The following is a 22,980-nucleotide window of genomic DNA, read 5'->3' as shown; positions in this document are numbered from 1 at the left end:
GTGGTGTCGATGATTACAGCATTGTTGTAAGCAGCACTGTTGTTTGTGGTTCCTTTTCTCTTGTGCTCCGTCTTTTGTGCTGTTTTCTTTCCGCTATGTCATACCAACATGCCCAAGCATCCACTTTAGCTATGTTTTAACACATGTTTGTGATCGCATGGGGTGCCACAGGAGAAAAAGAATGCTCAAGACCAGTCATGTCTATATAGCTCATGAACATGCACATCAAGAAAATAAAAAAAGGTATGGGACGAAGAAAGTCATTTGCGGGCTGGGGCGCGAGTTTAAGACACCTGAATTAGTGTGTGGGATCCAAAAATTATTTCTCTCCTTCCCTCATTCACACTTTTCAGGACTGCAAAATACAACGTCCTCTCCTTTCTCCCCAAGTTCCTATTCGAACAGTTCCGGCGATACGCCAACGTGTTCTTCCTTTTCATTGCACTATTACAGGTGAGCCTTTTTTTTTTTGGTGCTATTGCTGGTGAGAACCGAGTCGTATTTTACTTGTTTTGTTAAGAGCTACCATGTATTAAAATTGATCTTTTAGTTGCAGCGTGAGATCTTTGAAAAGCACTGTAGATGCTTACTTTTCATGTTAATGCATGTGGGATTAACATGCGATGCGAGTATTCTGTTGCAGTAAATTCAACTAACATTTCATGTGCTGTTTTGCTGATTGTATGAGCATACAATCATATAAGCATACATGCAGTGTGATTCACCCCTTACTGATAATAAGTGCATTGTAACGGCGATTTATCATTAAAAAGGGACTGACCTGATGCACTGAAGGCATCTATGCTTAGAAAGTTTAACTACAGGCCTTCATCAATTTTAGTTACTGCGGGAATGCTAATATATGTGTCGCACTGTATAATCTTTGTTTTTACTTGTTCTACTCTAATATGCCCCTTCATATACTGTTTGTTCAGTATTTATATATCTTTGAATTTACTGTCTTTTCTTGCAGCAAATCCCCAATGTGTCACCGACAGGTCGCTACACAACGGCCGTTCCCCTCGTCTTTATTCTCGTTGTTTCTGCACTCAAGGAAATTGTGGAGGACTTTGTAAGTTCTCTTCACACCTCTGTTTTCTATCTATAGATTTTGTATGGATTCACCCATATTCTCAGGCAGCTTCCATCCAAGCTTCTTTTTGTAACATCTTTGCTCATTGTGCAAGATTCGTGTTGATGAGATATTGGCAGGACTCTACATTTGGTGACGTTTTCTGAGGTGGCAATTGTTGCTGCTGCGAAGAGGAGGCACTTTATTGCAAAACTGTAGTGTAATTGCTGGACGGAAGAGTTCAATGAACAAGCGATTAGGGCCATGTGGGATGTACTAAACAACTGAACCTGCAAATTGAATGTCCTGCTTAGTGGGAAGAAACAATGCAAAGCGCTTTGACAGGAGGAGGGAAGATTGTGCGGTCAGAGCTTTGTCAGATTGTGTAGTATTACGACATTATCATGGCGTTGAAACTCTTCGCTACCACCATTAGATATCATTCATATGGCAAAAGTGGATATCCCAACATTTTCTTTTCACCCTCCTTTCTTTCTTTCTTTCTTTCTTTCTTTCTTTCTTTCTTTCTTTCTCTTTTTTTATTTGCCAGCAATGTATTGTGTGAGGAGCTACCCACCTTGTGAAAGTTGGCCATTGCATTCTCCTCACAGGTCTTAAGTGTATTGTTGCATCAGATTTGCAAGTTCTGATTTGCTGGAAATTGTACCTCGGAGAACAATACTAAAATTTGTCTAGTTGTGTCTGTGACAAAGCTTGACAGCTCTTTGATACTTTGTCAACGTAACACAGTTCTCATTTACCGAGCCCTTCCGCTTATTCGTGTCCTTCATGCTTGCTAAACACGGACAATTTCTTGTTTCAGAAAAGGCACCTAGCAGATGATGCCGTCAACAATAGCATAGTCTTAGGTAAGTATTCGCTAAAGTCGTGGGCCTTGAGCATAAACGTTCGTCGTGTGTGAGTGGTCGTAGCAAGGATGTAACTTTGGCAAATGTGATCAACAATGTAAGCTTGTCGCTGGGCAAAGGTGTGCATCAAATGCTTTTGTTCTGCATCAGCCAAATGTATTTAAATGGAGTACTGACATGAATTTTACGAATGTTCGTATTATTGCTCTCAATAAAAACACTGGTGTCGAGAACCCTAAAAACAGTATCGTAGTGGCTCTGAGTGCATGGAATAAATTTTTATACCACTGCCTTAAAAAAACAACACTTTCGGTTTCGATATCAAGGGAGCGTTTCACAGTGACGTGTCAACACAGTCTGACATAGGTCCAAGTCACGTGGGGACTGCAGCTCGTGACTTACTAGCATCGGCGCTTTCAGCTGCACATGGTGCACGTTAACAACGATGAGTGAATTGTCATCCAGCAACGCCGACAGTGAGTTCGGTCGCGTGCAGGTTGCAGAGTTCGTAAAGCCAGCGAACTGCGTTGACTCGTCGGGATAATGTCCGTTGCAGAGGGGCTAGCTTGTAGCTGCTGGGAGACGAAACCTTTAAAATCAAACTAAATTATTTTATATGAGTTTCCTGGCTACAATGTGTGGAGAGCGTTAACACTTCATGCCAATAAAACAAACAAAAATTTCACTTTTGCAATTCCTCAATATCATGTCAGTTCTCCATTAAAGGGGCCCTGCAACACTTTTTCAGCATGGTCAGAAAAACGCTGCCGGTCGGTAGTCGAGGCTCCTGAGAACACGTGTGCCAAACAGTATAGTGCAGCACGCAGCCTGGAATTTACAGTTAATTCTCAGTCGGCTAAAAATCGTTCCCTCTTCTTTCTACAAATGATGCCATATACCCAAATGACTACGTCATATACCCAAATTCATGGCCATTGGCTGATTTGAGCATTGTGAGCTGCATAGTTACTGTGGCCACTGCGGGAGGCTGCCACGTGCCCGCGCACACATGCGATCACATGGAAAGTAAGCTGCACCTTTGAAGAAAGAAAGGTGCTCAAGGCCATGATGCATGCTTGATGCAACTTCTTTCCCCTGTGCCATCCTCCCTGCTTAGCTTCCAGCGCGCTCGTCGGGATGAGAGAAGAGAGAAAGCAATTACAGCGTGCCACAAATCTCTAACCCCGCTCGTACTTGACAGATTCTAAAAATTTTTTCAACTGTCAATTCGTGAGGCAATAAACTCCTGTAATGGAGCCATTCGATAGTTACTTGGACAATTGTTGCAGGGCCCCTTTAAATTGCTGATATCTCTGTTCCATCTTATCCTTTTCTGCCTTCAATGGTTTTCCTTCGCTTTTGCGCCCGACCTGTTACTCTTAACAGACCCACTGTGATTTAACATTACATGAGTTCTCAATATGGGGGTTCTGGGACAAATTCATGGCACGTGGCTCCCCCATGTGTTGTGTTCTGTCATTTTTAGGGATGTGGGAGATGGTTGCTTAAAGGGACCGACAACCAACTTTTGCGGTACCCGTTTTCTTGAGTGCAACGGGAAGCTTACCGGTCAGAGCTTCTAATTAGGAGTGGTAACGCGAAGAACGCTGTAAAACATTTGTAATCAGAGTTTTTCGATCTGCAGCGATTATGCAGTCTTAATATCACATGCTACAAAGAGTGAGAGGTGAGTGCGATAGCGATTATACGCCAGCAGTGGTGACAAGTTATGCCCTAAGTATAAAAAGGCAATGTTACGTTTGCAAAGCCTGTGGCGCCGCGACTAGTGCTTTCTAGCCTATTAAATTATTTTACAATAGTTATAGCGTTTTCCTGGGGCTTCTTGTAGAAGTACTTTGGCCGTACACAGGTCGCTTTATCACATTTTAGTCAAGCCAAGCCAAGCTAAGCCTTCGAAAACGAAACAAGTGGTAGGATACACCAGCAGTGTTGTTCATGAAGTGGTAGCAATCCTCCACAGAACAGTAAGTCGATGGCATTTTGCGAGCAGCAGCGCAAACTCGCGTGCTACTGTTCAAAAGTCCGATACGACGAGAGCAGACGAGAGTCGAGTACGCGGGAAACGCCGCCGGACGCCTCGCGCATGCGCCGCAGCGTCTGTTTCACTGGAAGCCACGAAAGCAGCACCGCATCTCATGCTTTACTTCTTTTACCTTAGAAACAAATGGGATTCGACAATAACATACATATTCAAAATTTCAGCCCTCGTTCTGGTGCGTGTAAAAGCATTGGACTACGTACAACAAAGTGCTTAAGACTGCATACGCCTAGTTCATGGCGCTCGCGCTAGGCTGCGCGACATACCAGTTTTTGTTACTTTTAAATGCGATTTAAAAATATAAATCCTACTCAGATCGCGAAAAGTATTCTGAAATCTGTCACTATAATTCACAGCCTTTTCATTTCCACCAGGATCTAATCACCCGTTCTGGCCAGTTGTCGGTCCCTTTAATACTCCTGCAGATTGCAAGTGGTAGGAAGGCTTTAAAACTGAAATAGGCCCTGCAGTCCGTGGACAATAGCATAGCCAGTCACAGCTGTTTAGACAATAATAACATGCATTTATGATAGGCTAGAGTAGCTCTGTGTTGAGTATGTTATGCAGAACATATCAAACTTGCGTTACTTAGTCGTGTTCTAAGCTTCCTATCTTTTGTTTTCTCTGCTTGCATTATCATGTTGCTTATCATGAAGTTATAGGTAATCTCACTGCTTCCATATTTAATATGGATGAATAAAAAACTGAATCTGAGATTCAAATTCTGCAATCAAAGCTTTACCCAAATAATTGCGTTATAAGAATATTTATGCATCCTTAAAAAATGGCCCCAGTTCAGAGCCATGACTACGACTATATTTGTGAAATGATTTGAGGTTGTCAGTGAGCTTTAAGCCCCAATACAAGTGGCTGCCATTGAGGAAGAAGTACTAATGTTTTCCTTTCTAACTAATGACCTATACTAAATAGAAGAGATGACTTTTCACGTGTGACCATCATATTTATCCTGTGACCTTCCTTTATTATCTAAACGACGTAGCATTGCACGTCTAGCACTCTTTCACAGGCTTTACCATTATACTTCACTGCACACTCAATTCTTTACTACTCCACATTATCACACTGTATTGATCACCGTCACAAAGTTGGAACCTGTCTATCTAGCAAAAAGCATTTTTTGCAGTTGTTTTTCCCTCGCACATCTGTAGATTAGAACCGCCTTCCTGTTGATATTGTATGTATTAATGATAACCACCTTTCCCCCGATACCCTAACTAACATTGTATAACTAAGATTTTCTGTTACACTGCTGCTATCATTATTTATAAAGAAACTTGTGTGTTTCTGTTCATGCATCTCTATTCATATTATGCACTATTTTTTCGATGTACCACACGTCATATGTACCACTCCCCTCTTTAATGCCTCTGGCCCTGAGGGTATAATAAATGAAATAATAAATTAAATGAGAAGTGTAATAAAATGAGCTTTCAAATCTTTCATGGGCAGCATGCTGTGCAGCTTTTTTTTTCAGGCAGTAGTGCATGAGGTATCGTTTAGATCAATGTGTGCTTGAGAACCAGTGCTCACTTTTGGGTTGTCTGTACTATGTTAATTTTCTTTTGCCAGCCCTGCGGGACGGGGAATGGAAGGGGATCAGGTGGACCCAGGTCATGGTGGGCGACTTTCTCAAGATCACCAGTGGCCAGTTTTTCCCAGCTGACCTGGTCTTGTTGTCTTCAAGGTAAAACAGTGCTGTGCACGGTTTCTTGACCTGCGTTTATGTAAGGATGCCCGTACCGTTGAAATACAGAGTTCTTCGGCAGTCGAGTGTGAGAGTGTTAATACGATTCAAAAGCTGCATTTGGACTATCAATTTGGAGCACGTATTTTTCATCTCTCACTTTTTTTGCTGGGCTAGCTGGAAAAGAGAATGGCTGCACATGCTGTTAGTGTAAATGTTCTCTTCAGCTCATCATTTACCAGAATCAACTCTACGTTTATGCATGCATGTTTGCAAAATTCTGAAGCAGCATTTTTTACTGTTAATTCGGAACACATACTTGTTTCCATTGATGAGGAAACATCAAAAGTAAATTGCTATGTGCATTCGTGTAAGCATTGCTTCTGACTTCATCGTTTAACAGAATCGGTTCATTTATCGTACGCTTTACTTCAATTATATTTTGATACATTAATTGATAAGTGGCTTGCTTAAAAATTTTCAGTGAACCGCAGGGAATGTGCTACATCGAAACTGCAAACCTCGACGGTGAAACAAACCTCAAGATAAGGCAGGTAAGCAATGAATTTCATGTGTGATAACCGTACGTCATATGTCTATGAAATCCAACATGGCTAATACTTTTCTCTGCTTCATCAAGGGTCTGCCCCAGACGGCGGGGATGCTGACCACCAAGAGCCTCCTTGAAATGCAGGGTCATGTGGAATGTGACTTGCCAAATCGACACTTGTACGAGTTCACGGGCAACATCCACATCACTACTCCCAAGTGAGTTTGAACCCCGCATATGCCTGATATGATTCAGCCTTTTTGGTGGTGCAGTAAAAGCTAGTTAATTTCAAATTTCACAGGACCCCAAAAAAATGTACAAATTAATCGAATTCTGAATTATTGAAAGTATCAAGAAAAGAATAAACACTGATAAGTGCGGCAAGTTGGGCAGGTTGGTAAAGTTGCATAACTTCAACTGGGTAGCGCAAAAACACGGAACAAAAGATAGAGACGTAGACAGCACAAGCGCTAACTTCAAACCACGTTTATTTCGGAACACGCAAGAATATATACATCACTAATCACAACGATCTCAACTATCGGCTCATGATATGACAATTCTTTAGACTAACAAGAAAACACCATTCGTACTACTGCGCCGACTATCACATGCGTCGGACAGCGAACACACCCCAAAAAACAACAAATGAAAACAAAAAACAAAACTAATTAAACTAACAGTTGATAGTACCGTACTCCAATCAAGCGATCAAGATGACGAACATGCGTTCACCACTCGCTCGGGCGTTTCGGTTCGTGGTTTCCTTGAGGTGCTTAGGTGCTACTTGGACTCAACGTTCATCACCTGGAAGGGGAAAGCTTTCGCTCAGAGATCTGGCGTATGCATTGGGTCTTGCGTGGCGCCGATTCTGAGTACGATCTTTTTAGCAAAGGTGGATAGGGCCATTGAGAGTAACCTTTGTGGTCTAACAAACAAGGTAGTTCGCTATGTTGACGACTATTTGGTGTTTGTTGACAGGCGTGATTTCAACAGAAAAATGGTTGATGCTATGAAGGTGTTCAGGGAACAGGGGCAGGGACTCACGTTCACATGTGAGAGCCCACAGAACGATATGTTGCAGTATGTTGACCTTCACATGGTTTTTTGCCCTGAGAAGATATGCTGGCAATATAGACCGAGATCAAAAAAGGGTTTGCTCAGCTATCAGTCTGGTCACTCGAGACTCGTGAAAAACGGCATTGCGATGTCATGTATCCGGTCTGCGATATCAAAGTCCTGCCCGCACCTGGTGAGCCAAAGCGTTCACGAACAGGCGGAAAAATTGCAGCAGGCCGGTTACCCTGATGCTGTAATAGCGGCCACCAGTGAACGTGTGCTAAAAGAAGTAAGAGCACATGGAAAGGTAGCACCAGAAGGAAGAAGTGAGAAAAGCAAGCCGTTCTTCGTGATCCCTTACATTCACGGAGTGTCCCACCGCTTCAAGAGAGTGGCGGCACGGTTTAACGTTAATGTTGTTTTTTCAGCCACAAATAAGCTAAAGGGGATTTGCCCGAGACTGCAGTATCGGCAAAAAAGAAACGAAGAAGCAAGAGGACAGTGCACCATGAAGCATGGCCTTCGCTTTGTGTCTTGTGTAAAGGGGGTTGTGTACCAGATCCCCCTTTCATGTGGGAAAGCGTACGTGGGCCAGACTGGCCGCTGCCTGAACATCCGTCTGCGCGAGCACCACAGCTCCTTAAAATGTGCTCCGTCGTCAAATTTGGCCTTACATTGCCGTCAGTGTGGTTGCGATCCGCAGTTAGAACTAACCTCCGTTTTATTTCGTCACAAGGTACAATTAACTCGTGAGATAACTGAGGCTTGCATCATCCAGAGGCAAGGCCCCTCATGCGTAAGCCAGCCGTCTGTACACCTACACGATAAGGAACTATCATTCCTCAGTGTAGCGTCCTAATATCGCGTCAGTACTTGATGTCGCGCGTGGAATTGAAAAGAGTGTATGAAATTTTGGTTTTCTAAATGATTGGAGTACGGTACTATCAACTGTTAGTTTAATTAGTTTTGTTTTTTGTTTTCATTTGTTGTTTTTTGGGGTGTGTTGCTGTCCGACGCATGTGATAGTCTGCGCAGTAGTACGAATGGTTTTTTCTTGTTAGTCTAAAGAATTGTCAACATGAGCCGATAGTTGAGATCTGTGATTAGTTGTATATATTCTTGCGTGTTCCGAAATAAACGTTTCCTTGTGCTGTCTACGTCTCTAATTAAGCTTTTACTGTAGTACTTACTTTGTAGCAACAGCTCCTTTAGGTTGTTGTCTGGTGTGTATGGCCGATTTTGCATAACAGATAACAAAAGCCAAGTGCAGGGAGCAAAGCGTCTGGCCTCAGTGAGTGAGCACACTAGCTTGTTGCATACATGAGTACCACATACAAGCCAGTTAGATTGCTGCTTAGATTTTTTTATTTATGCATTTGTAGAAGCTAGGTGTATGCTTTGACGTTTGTAACTTACAGCACTTGCTTCACTTAAGTTTTTCACTTTTTTTGTGTAGCTAAAGACTGTTCACTAGCTGTGCCAGTGTTAATGTATAAGCAGTGGTACAACACCATACCTGATTGTTCATATGTTTATCTGTTGCCAAATGTATAGGTAAAATTTCCACTGTTATTGCTTTCTCCCCGTCAACATCAAGCGTTCATTCCATGTAAAGCGCGTGAACTGATTGTTAAAAGTGTGTTAAAGGTCCCAGGTAGTCCTAAGTAATCCAGAAACCCTCAATTCCGCATCCCAGCAGGCGGTCAATTTTATCCATGCTCAATGAAAAAGGGATGTCTGGAACTGCACTCTTTTAATAGCGTTTCGTAATATTTATATCTTGCAAGGCCTTCAAAAACAAGCCCCCTGTGTCCCGACCAGATTCTTCTTCGCGGTGCCATGTTGAAGAATACAACGTGGGCATTTGGTAAGCTGACGTGTTTATTTTTCTGGACTGCTTGCAGGTATACCATAATCTTTATGAGTGGAACTTTAGTTGGTTATACATAGCTGTCCTATTTTATTGCCGGAGAAAAAATGTGCCCTGAAGTGCAGCATGCATTGAGTACTATGTGGATTTGTTAAAACTTATGCGAGTCCCAGGATTTCTACCAAATTGGTTTGCTTTGCACTCCAACTGACTTTAATTGTATCGCTGTTTACTTCCCTCCTAAAGCTTTTAAGGCAGAGTTAGCTGGTTGATAACAGCTCATTAATCTGCCCGTTATGGATTCTCACCATGTGCAGAGTCTCGTTTCAGCGAATGACTTCTTTCTGAAATGCTGATCTCAGTCTGCTTGATAAAAAACCTTTTACTTTCAGGACTTAAACACCCAGTACATATACAGTAGAACCATTCTAATACACATTTTCATAGGACCGTGAAAAAATGCATTGTAGCTGGGAAACGTATAATGCAATCGTGCAGATAAAATTGGGAAAAAATTGCTGCTTAATAATAAAACAGGCGCGTTGCACACAGCTCTACTTCAGAGGGATTTATTCATCATGAAACTGCACGAAACAAAATAGAGGATGATGATAGAGAAAGAGTGGAAAGAGTGTTGGAAGTCGGCGCTCTATTCACTCTCTCTCTGTAATCGTCCCTTCCTTTATTTTTTCGTGTTGTTACGTGAGTTGCAAGCAACCAGCTGGCCTAGCAAACAAGAATTCTGGATTATTCATTAGTTTAAGACTTAAAAGAAGTTATACGTGCGAAAATGTATAAGTGAGGAACGTGTAAGCAGGGTTCTACTATGTATGAGACCAAGGAGCTCTAAGGGCATTACATATTATATTTCATGGCAGTTTCACTCTTACCTAGTATATTCTTCAGTACAAATGCATTGTTGAGCTTTTTTTTTACTCTCCCCTTCGCAGGTCTTGTCATCTACACGGGCCACGAATCAAAGCTCATGATGGTCAGTATGCCTGTTAGGACTCGGAACAGCACATCTAGAAGTTTAGGGCACTGCAGAATTATTTTATGGTTTTTGTTTGCCTCCTTGCACAGAACTCCACTGCTGCCCCGTTGAAGCGGTCTACTGTTGATAAAGTCACCAACACCCAGGTACACGTCGCCTTTTGTTTTTGTACGATGTGATACTTCCTTAAAAGGACATAATTACTGCTAAAAAATTCACACATGAAAACTGAAATGGAACAACATCTATGACAACAACACCAGTGGGTTACAGTTAAACCTCCGTTAGCAAAATCCAGTTCAGTGAACCTTTTTAATGTAGCCCATAGTGCTTTTGATCTTCCTAGACATACTCGTAAAGCTTAATGTGTTAAAAACCTCAATGCAAGGCTCATCATCTCTCCCAATTGAACAATGTTTGGGGAGAAATTAGCCGTGTCTGTGTGATTGTAATGCGCACTTTTTCTTTCCATAAAAATCAGAAATGACATGCTCTTTAAGTTCAAGTATGAGGCCAAAGCCACAGTAGTGACAAGCTATCGTCCTTGCTATTAAAAGCTTCTGTAATCTAATCCAGATGTCGATATGGGAGCTCAAATGACGTGTTTTGTCTGCTCCATATGTTCATAAGGCTGCATTGCAGAAATGTGTTACCTCAAACGCAGCATGCAGATGCAAACATTAGATGCCATGTGCAGGTGATATTGAGGATGCATGTGCCAGTTATGATGAGGATATGTTAGGCTCTCTTTCTCTCTTACCATGAGAAACTAGTGAGTGAATAAAGAAGCGCATTACATTTTTAATTTCCTGAAGTATAAAAATTGCATCTCATATTACTATCGATGGCATTGTGTTTTCTATTTGTGATCATCAGAATTGGCTGCACGTTGGATCCGCATAAAAACTATAAAGCGTGAAGGAACTATGCATGTACACTTCGTTTTAGTTCAGGTCAAGGATGCAATTGACCTGTGGTTTGCTGCTGCTCTCATAAAAAATTGCATGATTTACTCAGTGGGTGTGTATCTGTAATACACAATGCATTATCAGGTTCTTAGTTTCTTTTGGTTGATAAACTCCGAAATTTTATTGAGATTTATTCTGACGCTCTCGTCAATACCTATTGGAGTGGAAGGCCGGCATTCCACTTCAGCCTTGATGCCATGCCATGTATGTAGATTTGTACATATTGTGTAAATCTGACTTTTCTTTGTTGTCGAACATACTATACGTACCGAAATGTGTGATTTCTTGTCCAGATCATCATGTTGTTCCTGCTGCTCATAGTCTTGGCACTGATCAGCTCGGTAGCCAGCGAGATTTGGACTGCAAAGCACGCCACCACCGACTGGTATCTAGGCTTAGATGGTTCGTGTCTTCACAACTTCTTTATTGCCTGTACTGCTTTGTTACAAAAATATGATGCTGCTATCATTGTTATGACAGCAAAGCCAACATTTTGAGGCCTGATAAACAAAAGGATACAATGCAGTAAAATAGTCAAAGTGGCTGTTAATAGGGTTGCATTGTATAGGGTTGATGCTCAGTCATCCAGATGAGCAATTAACATTTACTTTTCCCTACATGTGCAAATCACAGTGATTCCACTCTTGCGCCAACTGCGCCAAAGTGCGCCAAATTGTATTTACTGCGCCATCCTGATAATATCGACGAAAATTGCGCCAAACTGCGCCAAAGTCTCTGGTTTCGGGGCGTCTATCACCGGCAATCGCACGGCCGGCGCGTCAGAACATGTGCAGCTTGATCTTGGGGCTGCCAAAGTAGCAACCATGGACCAAGAATTATTCCGCTGAATAAATAGCGCTCGCGCGTGCGTCCCGAATAAGCCACGATGCTATGCACGGTGCCGACGCAGCTTCTGTTCTGCAAGTTGGCTCGACAGCAAAAACGCGCTCTCCCTAGAGGCTCGTGACGTCTAGGCCTCTCGGTAGCGAGACATCGGCGGACGTCGTCTGTTGTAGAAACGCTGCTGATAGCTCGTTTCAAGCGCCGCACGGCACGTGAGGAAAGCAATGTTCAGTAATAACTACATGTGTGCTGCTAAAATGTCTGTCACTTCTCTTTCCGGACATCGCTGAATGAAATCTTGGATCGTTAGCAGTATATATATGGAACAATATCGAATTTTCTTTGCTTCGCGTTTATGGAAGAGCATGCGAACGGTGGAAACGCGTTCACACTTTCCTCAGATATACTTTATCCATGGATCTTCATTCGGAAGAGCTTTTTCGTAATTGCTTATACCAGCACGTCCGAGTTTAATCACTCTGCGGTAAATACCCCCTAAAAGGCCCTGCCCTTTCGAGCTCACGTGCTAGGGTTCCAATTCGAATTTTTTGCTTGCTTTTTAAAAATTTCATCTCATTAATAAAAGCATATATCCTGGTCGGAGCAGCCGCAAATACGCAGCTGTCAGTAGCGGGCCCGTTGCTGACGGCCCACAGTGAAGCGGCTATCCCATGTTACACGTCCGCCCCTCGCTTTCGCGGGTCAATAGCTGACAAGTAAAAAAACTCAGTTTCGCTTAAGGGCGAAGAAATGAATGCGATACCAAAAAATTGTATTGTGAAACGAAGTAAGGCTAGCAGCTAACTCTTTTGGATTCGATCTAGCGTAACTCAACAAAACACTGGTTTAAGGGACCATGGCCGCTCCAGGAAACGAAGCGGTTTCTTGCTCTGAGTTCTCTAAACTCGAAGTAAGCGTTGAGAGCACAGCAATTTTACGAGCCGTCTCCTGATGCCTCGAGATGGCGTGCGCGCAAGCGACTGCTGCCCTTCAAATAATGCGGTCCCCTCCCCCCCCCTCTGGCATCCTTTCATGCTCCTTACGAAAGACGGGCGGGGCATTTCCTCTCTGTTTGATGAGCAATCGATGGCAGGCCCGCATGCGGGAAGATGTTATCTCATGCGCTGTCCGTGCGACGGAGACAGACGGCCAGCTAGCTTAATCTCCGCTTCAGCCGCGTTTGTCGCCAGTGCTCGCGAGCTTTTACCCGTGGCTAGAATGCGCGTGGTGATGTTATTAATTTGGTCTTTATACAGAAAATTACGGCAATGGCGACGGCAAAAATCCGCGGAGAGCGTCCATATAATTGTTATCACAATAAACATTTAAAAAAAGTTGAGGAGCCATTTCACTCTGTGAAGTGGATGATAAGCGAAGCTGTTTCGCGCATGGCAAGGATGTGACATGGTGGAGGACAGTTTGGTATGTAAGGCCAGGTTGTTAACGTTCAATACGCAATATTAATGCGAAAGCATTAGATGCTTTATCAAACACGAAAATTGACTGTCGGCGGCGTCAATCGATTGATGCAAAAAATAATCATGTGATGGCGTCATCATCACGTCATAGATCGTCAAAACTTGTGACGTCATCATGGCGTCATATATCGTGATGTCACGTGATGACGCCATCACGACATCGTCGCTTTACACTGCTTCCATAATCGGTGCGCCGATCATGGAGCTAGCGCAAAACCAGGTGAGGTGCAGATAGCTTGCAGAGAAGGAGGGGGAGGATCAACCCGTCGATCGAGAAGAAAAAGAACCTGGCTTTCGCCTTGGTGTTTCCTTAGGGGAATGCATTAGGGACAGTGTGGCTCTTTGGCATTGAGGCACTGCTGTACATCACGGCGTTTGTCTACAATGTCTGCTGATAACCACATAGATGTATTTAGAGTGTTATTTCATAAAGTGCAATTTTATTGATCTGGTATTCTGTTTATTTGCTATTGTCGAAAATAATCGCTGGAGAGGTTAATTCAGAACACTCAACTGCATGAGTCCTTATTTTTTCATTAGCGAGTGAAGTATGGAGTTCTCCTGAGATGATTTTTTCCATGAGATTTGCAATGAATCGAAATATTTCTAGCCTTCATAAGAGCCCCATAGTAATATTCCAGTGCTTGAATGTTATTGCAATATGCTTCTGTAGTGCACTCCAGGATGTAAAATTCGCTGCTCCAAAGTGCTCCAAAACGGAAATTTTGCTGCTCCAAAAATTGCTCCAAATCAGAAGTCCTCGGTAGCATCACTGAAACATAATCCCACTTGCAAGCACTGTCTGACTGTACAGGCTTCCGCAGTTATGCACTTTTACTGCTGTAGACCTTAATTTGTATCAGTTGCCTTTCTTATCAGTGTGCTCTCGCATGCATGAAACATATTTTCCTGTCCCTTCAGACTTTCGGTTTTAACAGGAGTCTACTGATTTACAGAAGATCCAGCATAGGAGTTTCGAATAGGGGCCCCAAAAGTGTGGAGCCCCAAAGCCCTTTGGGTGCGCTCGCTTTTGGTCAAGCAGGAGCTAAGAGTTTTCGAATAGGGTCTGCTGCGATTTGGACACTCCCCCTATTCTAGGTCACTCTAGTCTTGTCCAAGAGCCGTCGCTTCAGTGGGTGCCATCATGTTTTGTTTGACGCAAAGCTTTTGGGGCAGGCTTTGGGACTCCCGCTAAATTCAAGAAATAGTGTCCCCAACGCAAAACCTAAACGCTGTTTGGGTCTCATGCATGCGCAGTGGCCTCGACGCTGTTTCTTTGGGGCCCCAAAACGATTGGGACCACAATTGGGCATCACTTGATGAAACGGTCACCATTAAATCTTAATTAAGGCATAGTTTATAATAATAATATCGGGGGTTTAACGTCCCAAAACCACGATATGATTGTCGATATGGTGGTCGAAATTTCCGGAGCCCTCCACTAAGGCATAGTTTGCACCTCAAGAACATTTTTAAGTAGAAACATCTTTGATAGGTGAGGTGAGAATGGGAGCCATAATTAGAGAGTCTGGTGGTTACGTTTTTTATTATTTTTTTATTTATTTATTACATACTGCAGTCCGTAGACCAAGCAGGAGGGGCGAAAAAAAGGGAGCATAGCGAAAAAAATCGAACAAATTATACAACAAGTTAGAATACACAATACTACTGAAAAAGAAGTCTTACTAACTAGGATGCTTAGTTATACATCTCTAGAAGAAAAGTGAACAAACTTCTAGAAACAGTTTCAAGCACAAAAAAGTAAAGCTACACAGCTGAAATAATAAGATGAGATAATGTAGCATTGCAATATCAACAGTGTTGATTACACAAAAAGATGCATGTATTTTTCAAAGTCGGGAATGCCACGTTCAGGAAAAACATTTGAAGGCAGTGTATTCCATTCGCTAATGGTTCTTGGAAAGAAGGAGTGTTTGAAAAGGTTAGTACGTGCAAAGTATGGCGTCAGATCATGATTGTGGGCATGTCTGGTTTTCCTGGAAGAAGAGGGAGAGATGTATTTACTGGGGGGATCGATATTAAACTGCCGATTATGAAGTAGGAACTAGCAGGAAGCAGGAAGAATGTAACTTCTTTGTTCAAGAAGTTACATTTCAGGCATTGCATGCCTGCGCAATAAAAGGTCTGATGAGCAGTAGTCTTTGTATGGTTGTTACTAAAAACTTTAGCCCATCTGCATCTGTTATTGTTGCGTATTCTGGAAAGTTTCTTAGAATTTAGTTTCTTAGTTATGTTTCTGTTTGGCGTGTTGACATGCTTTTCCTGTTTTTTCCTTCCTAGGAAAAATGTAAGTAGACACAGCGATGTGTTGCTGTAGATGCTTCTTTACTGATTCATGACTTGTGCTCCTCAACTTTAGCTATGTTTCTGCTTTACATTTTATAATGCCTTCAACATCATATCATCTGGGATTAAAAAAAAAAAGAAAAAGAGAAGATTACAGAGGTTTCACTAAAACAAATGATCTGCATACGTTAAGAGTAGAACTCCAATTGTGTTTAATAACTGCCGTTAGTGTGGTGGACATCAGTTGCTAAGTCCTGCCTGATGCGTTAATTTAGATTACCACATCAGGAAGGTAGCTGTTCTAAACAAGGAGTTATAGCATCTTAGTTGAATAAAAAAGATGGTGAAGTTTCACGACTGAGAATTGATTAAGGTAAATTTTCTGTAATGACAATACTCACTAATGACACCTAGAACACAGGCACACCAAGTTGCTTTGCTTCATGTTTCCCAAGATGGGAAGGAAATCTCGTAGCTTCAGTCTCCTGCTAAAGCGTCAATCTATAAATTTGTTAGTGAAAGGCCTGTTGTACAAAATTGCATAAAGCATATGGGCGAAGCAGTTTTTTTGCTATAAGAACATTGAAAGGCTACTTTGACCTGACCTAACCACTCATCCACCCATCATCTGCCAACACGTGTACGCACCAGCTAGTTGGCTCACTTGCTTATGTACTTGTGTCTGTACATGCTATCGCTCAAATGCGTTGCTCAATAATCACCAGTCTGACGGGTTAAATAACAAATTACTTACTGAATGACTTACTATTTACAGTGTAGTATTCTATGCATAGAGTCATTCTCAAGATTTAGTGAATATAGACATGTTACAAATGCCCGGAGGTCTGCAGAATACTGTAGCTACTGTTGTCAATGAAAGATTGTTGAGAGTGCGTTTCTGAAAACTTACTTGCACGAAAAACTTAAATTTTATTGCAAAGACGTGGCTTAGGATGTGTCAAGCTGTTCACAGTGTATTCTTGTGTTTTTCTTTTTGCTGTGGCAATGTTTTGCTTGCACCATAACATGGCTTGGCTTCTCAGAGCCTCAACTCTCTCTCTATCTCTCCCACTCTGTCGCCCCCTTTGCCCCCTCGCAGACCTGAGCAGCAACAGCAACTTTTGCTACAACTTCCTCACCTTTATCATCCTGTACAACAACCTGATCCCCATCAGCCTGCAGGTGACCTTGGAAATGGTGCGATTCATACAGGCCAGTTTCATCAACATGGTATGTGCATACCCAAAGCACTATTCAGTCAAACTTCCTCAGCATTGTTACTGCTTTATTAGCTATCGGTACTCCCAACACATAAATTTGCACTTGGGCACCACTGCTTGGTTCCTCACTAGCTTGCGACACTAATCTGAAGAGATTATGGCTTTAACAGCGAAGCTGTTGATGCCAAAGATTAGGCTGTTCAGTGTACGTAGAAAAATCTCGTCGAGCAATTATGTCACCATGAGCCGCCTAGCAAGGCATTGGAAAAAGTAAAGGAGCAGGAGAGGAGAAGAGGAGTGGACGAGGAGGAGAAACAAATGAGATGAAATAAAATTTCTTGGCGTGGCGGGATTCGAACCCGGGTACCCACGATCTGAAGGTGAGCTTTGTAACCACTCGGCTATCCAGGCACGCTGGCAGAACAAGGATTTATGGGAACCATATGATTGTGTTGCTATGGGCAAAAGAACGAGAAAGAAATAGAGAGAAAGAAAAACAGAAAGAGAGAAAGAAAGAGATAGAAATAAAGAGAAAGAGAGAGAGAGCCTTAACTTGGCTTTCCCAGGCTTAACTGCCCCTCAGCTATCTCTAGGCCAGGCTTGGTTGGTATGCTAAGGAATGCCGCCCAGCTCGGCTGTTCCTTCAGGCTTCGAACCACCAGTGTGAAAAAGCCCTGATTTTTTTGTCACGCTACTGGCCAGCACCTACACTTCTTGTGTTAAATCACATGTGTTGGCATTCTGTGGGCTCACGTGGCTCTATCATTTGCCTGTCTTGTCAGGATTCAGAGATGTATTACGAAGATACGGACACACCCGCTATGGCCAGGACTTCCAACCTGAACGAGGAACTCGGCCAGATCAAGTACATCTTCTCCGACAAGACTGGCACCCTGACCTGCAACATCATGGAATTCAAGCGCTGCAGCATTGCTGGCCGGATGTACGGGTAGGTGACATGCCAGTGTTTGTTCATTTTGTAGTAATAAACTCGGCTTTACTTTTGTCCTGAAAGGATACTAAAAGTAAACACTGTGTACATTTTACGCATGAATTTGATTATGCTTTTAGATATTTTGTTTCTTACACTATTACCGGTGAAGTGTGTGCCATCGTCAAAGTGAGTTTCCTAATGCATGCTTTACCACCAAGGGTTTGCTCAGGTATGGGTATGTGAGACTTGTCTTAGTTTTGCTTAAAGGGACACTAAAGGCAAATATTAAGTCGACGTTGATTGTTGAAATAGCTGTCCAGAAACCTCGTAGTGCTGCTTTTGTGCCAAGGAAGTGCTTATTTTGAAATAAAATCGATTTTTAAGTGGTCCGCATCGCGTTAGCGCGCTTCACATCTCCCGCCTGAAAATACTACTCTCATACGTCACTGCTGCCGTGCCCAACGTTGCCCGCTTTTACTGCGCGGCCGCTGACACTAGTAGCAGCAGAGCGGAAGTAGCGGGACCCACAGTGGCAACAACGGCCATCGAAGCCATCCAAGCTTGCTGCAATCGCCGTAATGGATGTGGACGGAGAACTTGACAACGAGACATTGGCTCGCGACGCTGGGCTCCAATTCAGCGATTTGAGCCCCGATGAACGCGGTATGCTGCTGAGGGCTCGTAGTGCCGGCGTCGTTGCGTACTACGATAGCAGCCTCGGCAGCGACTCTCCCAAGCCCGAAAGCAGCGAGGAAACCAGCAGTGCGGTGTCGGGCGACGAAGCTCATGCGGCATTTTGTCGAACTTTTTGTCAGAGCGACTTTCACGAGCGCGCAAAACACACGTGGGCAGTACGCGATACCGAAACTACCACTGAGACGGGCGAGGCGCAGTTCGTCGAAAACGGAACCTTTGAACCACGCGCGCCGTTCCCCATGGCAACGCCACGGATGTTTTTTTTTTTTTTTTCATGAATCAAGCGGAAACGAACAAACAGCATTTTATTACGTCTTTTGATGCTCGGAAGGTTCTTTTTTTACTGCTGCTAGTTTGATTACTAGTGATTTATTGTAGGCCATCGGGATACGTCATCGTCATCGGGATCACTTCGAAAATGTCCCACTCGTGGCGCTCATCATGTGATACATTTAGCTTAATTTCTCGGTAAGTAGGGCACTGCTGTTGATAATACTGCCGTTTTCGAAGTTGTCATACATTGGACTTTCACTCTGACATAAATTGTTATTTGCCTTTAGTGTCCCTTTAAGAAACCTGTGCATAGGTAAAGCTTATTATTTACTTACAGTTGTTATAACTAGTAAGAAAGAAACAAAAGACAATTCAAGTTGTCACCCATTGAGTGCGCAACTTACTGTTTCTGCTTCAAGTCTTTTGTTGCTCAATACATTCAAAACATCACATTGAAGTAGAAGAGCATTGCTGTGAAGCTGCACTTCAATAATAGAATGTGTTAACAGCTTGTGCCTCCACATTGCACGTAAATTTCTTTACCTTTCAGCGCCACTTATATGTGCACATATACGTAATCTATTCTTCCACCATGAATTTTTTTTTATAAGGATGCCCATCTTATTTGCAGCACTTTAGAAGAAGGACTTGACCCTAAGGAGATTCATGATATTCTTCGCAAGAACACGGTAAGCCATCAGCTACGGCAATGTTTGATGCCAGCTCTGAGTGGATGCCATTAGAGCATTCTTTTTTTCTTTTCGCAAGTAATTGCCATCAGTTTGTTCTGAGAAAATTTCGTGAAGCAAGATATTCCGGTTTTTTTCAGTTTGCTTGGCATCATTGTACGACCATGAGCCTTTCTGTGGCTGACATTGACGTGACAGGCTTTGTAAACACGTTCAGTGCAAGTGCTGCCTGTCTGTTCTCTGTTCTAACTTCGTTTCTTGGTGCTTTGGCCTCTGTGCGATTGTTATCTTTGTCAGTTTACTATAGTGTCACAGGGCAATAGAAGGACGTAACTGTTTAACAGTACCCCATAATTATAACTAGCAGTACACCAGAACCTCGAAGGAAGCTTTAAAATGTGTGGCTGTATTTTTGTTTTTTTGTATAGTATTGCTTCTACACCACAAGCAAACAAATATGGAACGTTCCCCAAACCAGGAGACTATACAGTAACCAAAGCCTTTGTTTCACTTTACCATACACACTAAATCATCAAAGCATAAACAGTCCATATATTTTATAGCCTTGAAGAACTTCGTTGTACAGTTAAACCTGGATATAATGAAATTGACAAATTAAAAAAAAAATTCATTACGAACAGGTTTTCTTCATATCTAGTTTCAGCATGATAATTCAGAAAAAAAAAACGCGCAAATTAAACACAAGGGGAATTGAAGGCAGAGCTCACTCAAAACAATTATTTAGCAGCAAAAAACTGCGTTATTTTGCTCTATTGCTTGTTTGTGAGGGATGGCAATAGTGAACGTTCATAGGACATCAACACAATGCTACTCTGTCATTGTCTGGCCATGGCCTCCGAGATTGGCTCCGGCAACGTGCCGTCGCGTTACCGGAGCCACTCTCGGAGGCCACGGTCTTGCGAATCCGTGGTGTGGCGCAAGACGCCAAAGCCCATGACGACAGTGATGAGTCGACCTCCAAAGATCCGTCGTTGTCACTGTGGTCGCGGACAGTTTCCACCAGCGCCTAATCTGACATCTCTTTGGTAGTGACGACACAGTTGTCGGCATTGAAAAAATTGCAATAGCTGCATGTCATCAGGGGCTGCTCCTTGTGCGTGCAGTGAAACCATGCACGCACGCACGGCATCGAAAACGAAGAGCGAACTCCATATGCGGCACAGCCCCACATTGCAGCGCTAACTTGGAAACAACACGGAGCGAGGATTTTTTTTTAGTGCACGCACAAACATCCGCACGCACAAACAAGCGCTCGCTCTTGCCTCGCAGTCGCCGGCACTTCGAACGCGCCATGCATGAGGCCGCCGCTTCGCGCTCTCGTCGCCGGGGCAACCGCAGAAGATGAATGCGGCTCCTGCTCGTGCAAAAATGACAAAATTGGGGGCAATATCCCTTGGTTGTTGGCGGCGAAAATTCGTTATATCAAGGGTGCCTCCTGCTGCCACTGTTAACGCGATAGCATTAAAGAGCTAGTTTGGCAGAAATTCCACCATCGGCGTCGTTGGTTGTGAGTGAAAAATCATCTTGTCCGTGACCGAAAAATCAAGGAAGCTGCAAATAAAATAAATAATAAAAAATGTTGGGTCCAAATGAGAATCGAACCCAGGCCGTCTGCGTGGCAGGCAGGTGTTCTACGTCACAGCCACGCCTCTGCTTGGAACTGCACTGAAAGTACTTTCATGCTTCACAAACATAGGCGTCCTGTATACAGGTGTCACGGTACGAGATGTAATATCGCAGTAATATTGCATGGCACAAGCATACATTGCCATCGGGCGTCACACCACGTGAATATCATAACGACTTGGTGGTTTAAAGACAGCCACCCATTACAAAAGGCACACACATTACTGCGCGTATTCCCACCACGTAGTGGGTGCATCGCAACTACGTAAATGTTTCTCGCGCATAATTGCTCCTGGTTGAAAGCATGCTACCCATTACATAAGGCACACACCTTAGTGCGCTCATTCTGTTACACACAGTTAGTTGGTGCAATGATAATTTAAAAAAAAATGTCACGCGCACAGACGTTCTCTAACGCCACATTCTCTTGACACGCTTGTGATGGATTCTGTGTCATCTACAAGTGCCAATCGCACTGCGGTGTCTTCCTTATCGGCGAGTTTTGGTGGGGCATCATTGTCAAGTGGTGAACGACAACGAGGGCGGCTATGCAAGACGGAGGCAGAGAAGGCAGACACCAAAGCTCGGTGTGCTGCAGCTATGCGACCACTTTGTACTTTGTCAATTACATTGCAGTAATGCACAAGCTGAACTTCACGAGTAAAAACATACAATAAGTATGTACTACGTGGGTCGAACTACGCACTAGGGGCAGGATATCGTTATCGCATTCAACTGTTAAAGGCGAAGCTTAAGCGTCCCCCAATTTTGGTACATAGAGGTTGCAAATATATGTGCTTCTATGGAATAATGGTGGGGAATAGAAAATCTTTGTAATATCGAGGAATTCGTTGTATGGAAATTCGTTATAGGCAGGTTTAACCGTATATCTCATTAATGCACCTCAGTCTTCCTTTTGTTTGTCTAGATGAACATTGCCCTGAGAGCTTCTCATTAGTTTTTGGCCACAAAGCCTTGTATGCTGTTGAACGTCCGTTCATTGTTTTCTACTATGCCGGTTTATGACTTTTGATTTGCTTGCTTCATGAGTGCAGATGTTCCCTGTCTTCTATTTTTTCACTTTGCGGTGTACATATATGTTTGCCTGTGTATGTGCACATGTTTCTGCTGCTGTTTTTTTTTTTTTTTTTTCTTGCTCTATTGGGCCTCGTGCACTTCTCAAGCTACCCTGTAGCTTTTGCTCAAGGCCCATTTCCTGTATTTTGCTCAAAATAAACATTCGTTCATTCATTCATTCATTCATTCATACTTTCCTTTTTGTTTTTCAAATATTGTTTTCAGGCTGCCACGCCCTATGTGCGGGAGTTCTTCACGCTGATGGCTGTTTGCCATACAGTGGTGCCTGAGATTGACACCGAAACAAATTACATCAAGTACCAAGCCGCATCACCCGGTAATGAACCATGCTGGCCAGCGATGTTGGTCGAAATTTGCTTGCTTTGATTTTTTTAGCTTCTGAATTGTATTATAGGCTGTGACATTTTGTGTCTTTGAAAGTTATTGCCTTGAATGGCAACATATTGAGTGTGTGCATGAATTTTTGCAATATGGATGCGGGGAATGTCACATTCTCCTGTGGGAATGTATAAAAAATGTGTGTGCAATGGTTACATTGCTGCTCACAAATGCATGTCAGCAAAAAGAGTGCAAAACAGGCGGTGAATTTCCATGTTAGTTCTTCGTACTTTGGTGACATGGAGTGTTACAGGATGTTGCCGTCAGTAGT

The 22,980-nt window shown here is 43.0% G+C and overlaps 1 protein-coding gene across 9 annotated transcripts in view; it reads left to right on the top strand.

Moving 5' to 3' along the window:
• LOC119382942 (phospholipid-transporting ATPase IA) overlaps positions 1 to 22,980 on the top strand; it is a 128,583-nt gene that overhangs the window by 54,002 nt on the left and 51,601 nt on the right. For all 9 annotated transcript variants that reach the window (XM_037650860.2, XM_037650859.2, XM_037650862.2 and 6 more), the window contains 14 exons: positions 354 to 453; positions 974 to 1,072; positions 1,896 to 1,941; positions 5,591 to 5,705; positions 6,190 to 6,259; positions 6,346 to 6,473; positions 9,102 to 9,181; positions 10,135 to 10,175; positions 10,268 to 10,324; positions 11,440 to 11,548; positions 16,874 to 17,004; positions 17,777 to 17,943; positions 19,529 to 19,586; positions 22,536 to 22,647. In XM_037650860.2, coding sequence (XP_037506788.1) covers positions 354 to 453; positions 974 to 1,072; positions 1,896 to 1,941; positions 5,591 to 5,705; positions 6,190 to 6,259; positions 6,346 to 6,473; positions 9,102 to 9,181; positions 10,135 to 10,175; positions 10,268 to 10,324; positions 11,440 to 11,548; positions 16,874 to 17,004; positions 17,777 to 17,943; positions 19,529 to 19,586; positions 22,536 to 22,647 — 1,313 coding nt within the window. The remainder of the gene's footprint in view (positions 1 to 353; positions 454 to 973; positions 1,073 to 1,895; positions 1,942 to 5,590; positions 5,706 to 6,189; positions 6,260 to 6,345; positions 6,474 to 9,101; positions 9,182 to 10,134; positions 10,176 to 10,267; positions 10,325 to 11,439; positions 11,549 to 16,873; positions 17,005 to 17,776; positions 17,944 to 19,528; positions 19,587 to 22,535; positions 22,648 to 22,980) is intronic.

This window comes from Rhipicephalus sanguineus, chromosome 2 (genome assembly GCF_013339695.2).
Source record: "Rhipicephalus sanguineus isolate Rsan-2018 chromosome 2, BIME_Rsan_1.4, whole genome shotgun sequence".
In the NCBI taxonomy this organism is placed as follows: domain Eukaryota; kingdom Metazoa; phylum Arthropoda; class Arachnida; order Ixodida; family Ixodidae; genus Rhipicephalus; species Rhipicephalus sanguineus.
This window is presented reverse-complemented; position numbering and strand designations above follow the sequence as displayed.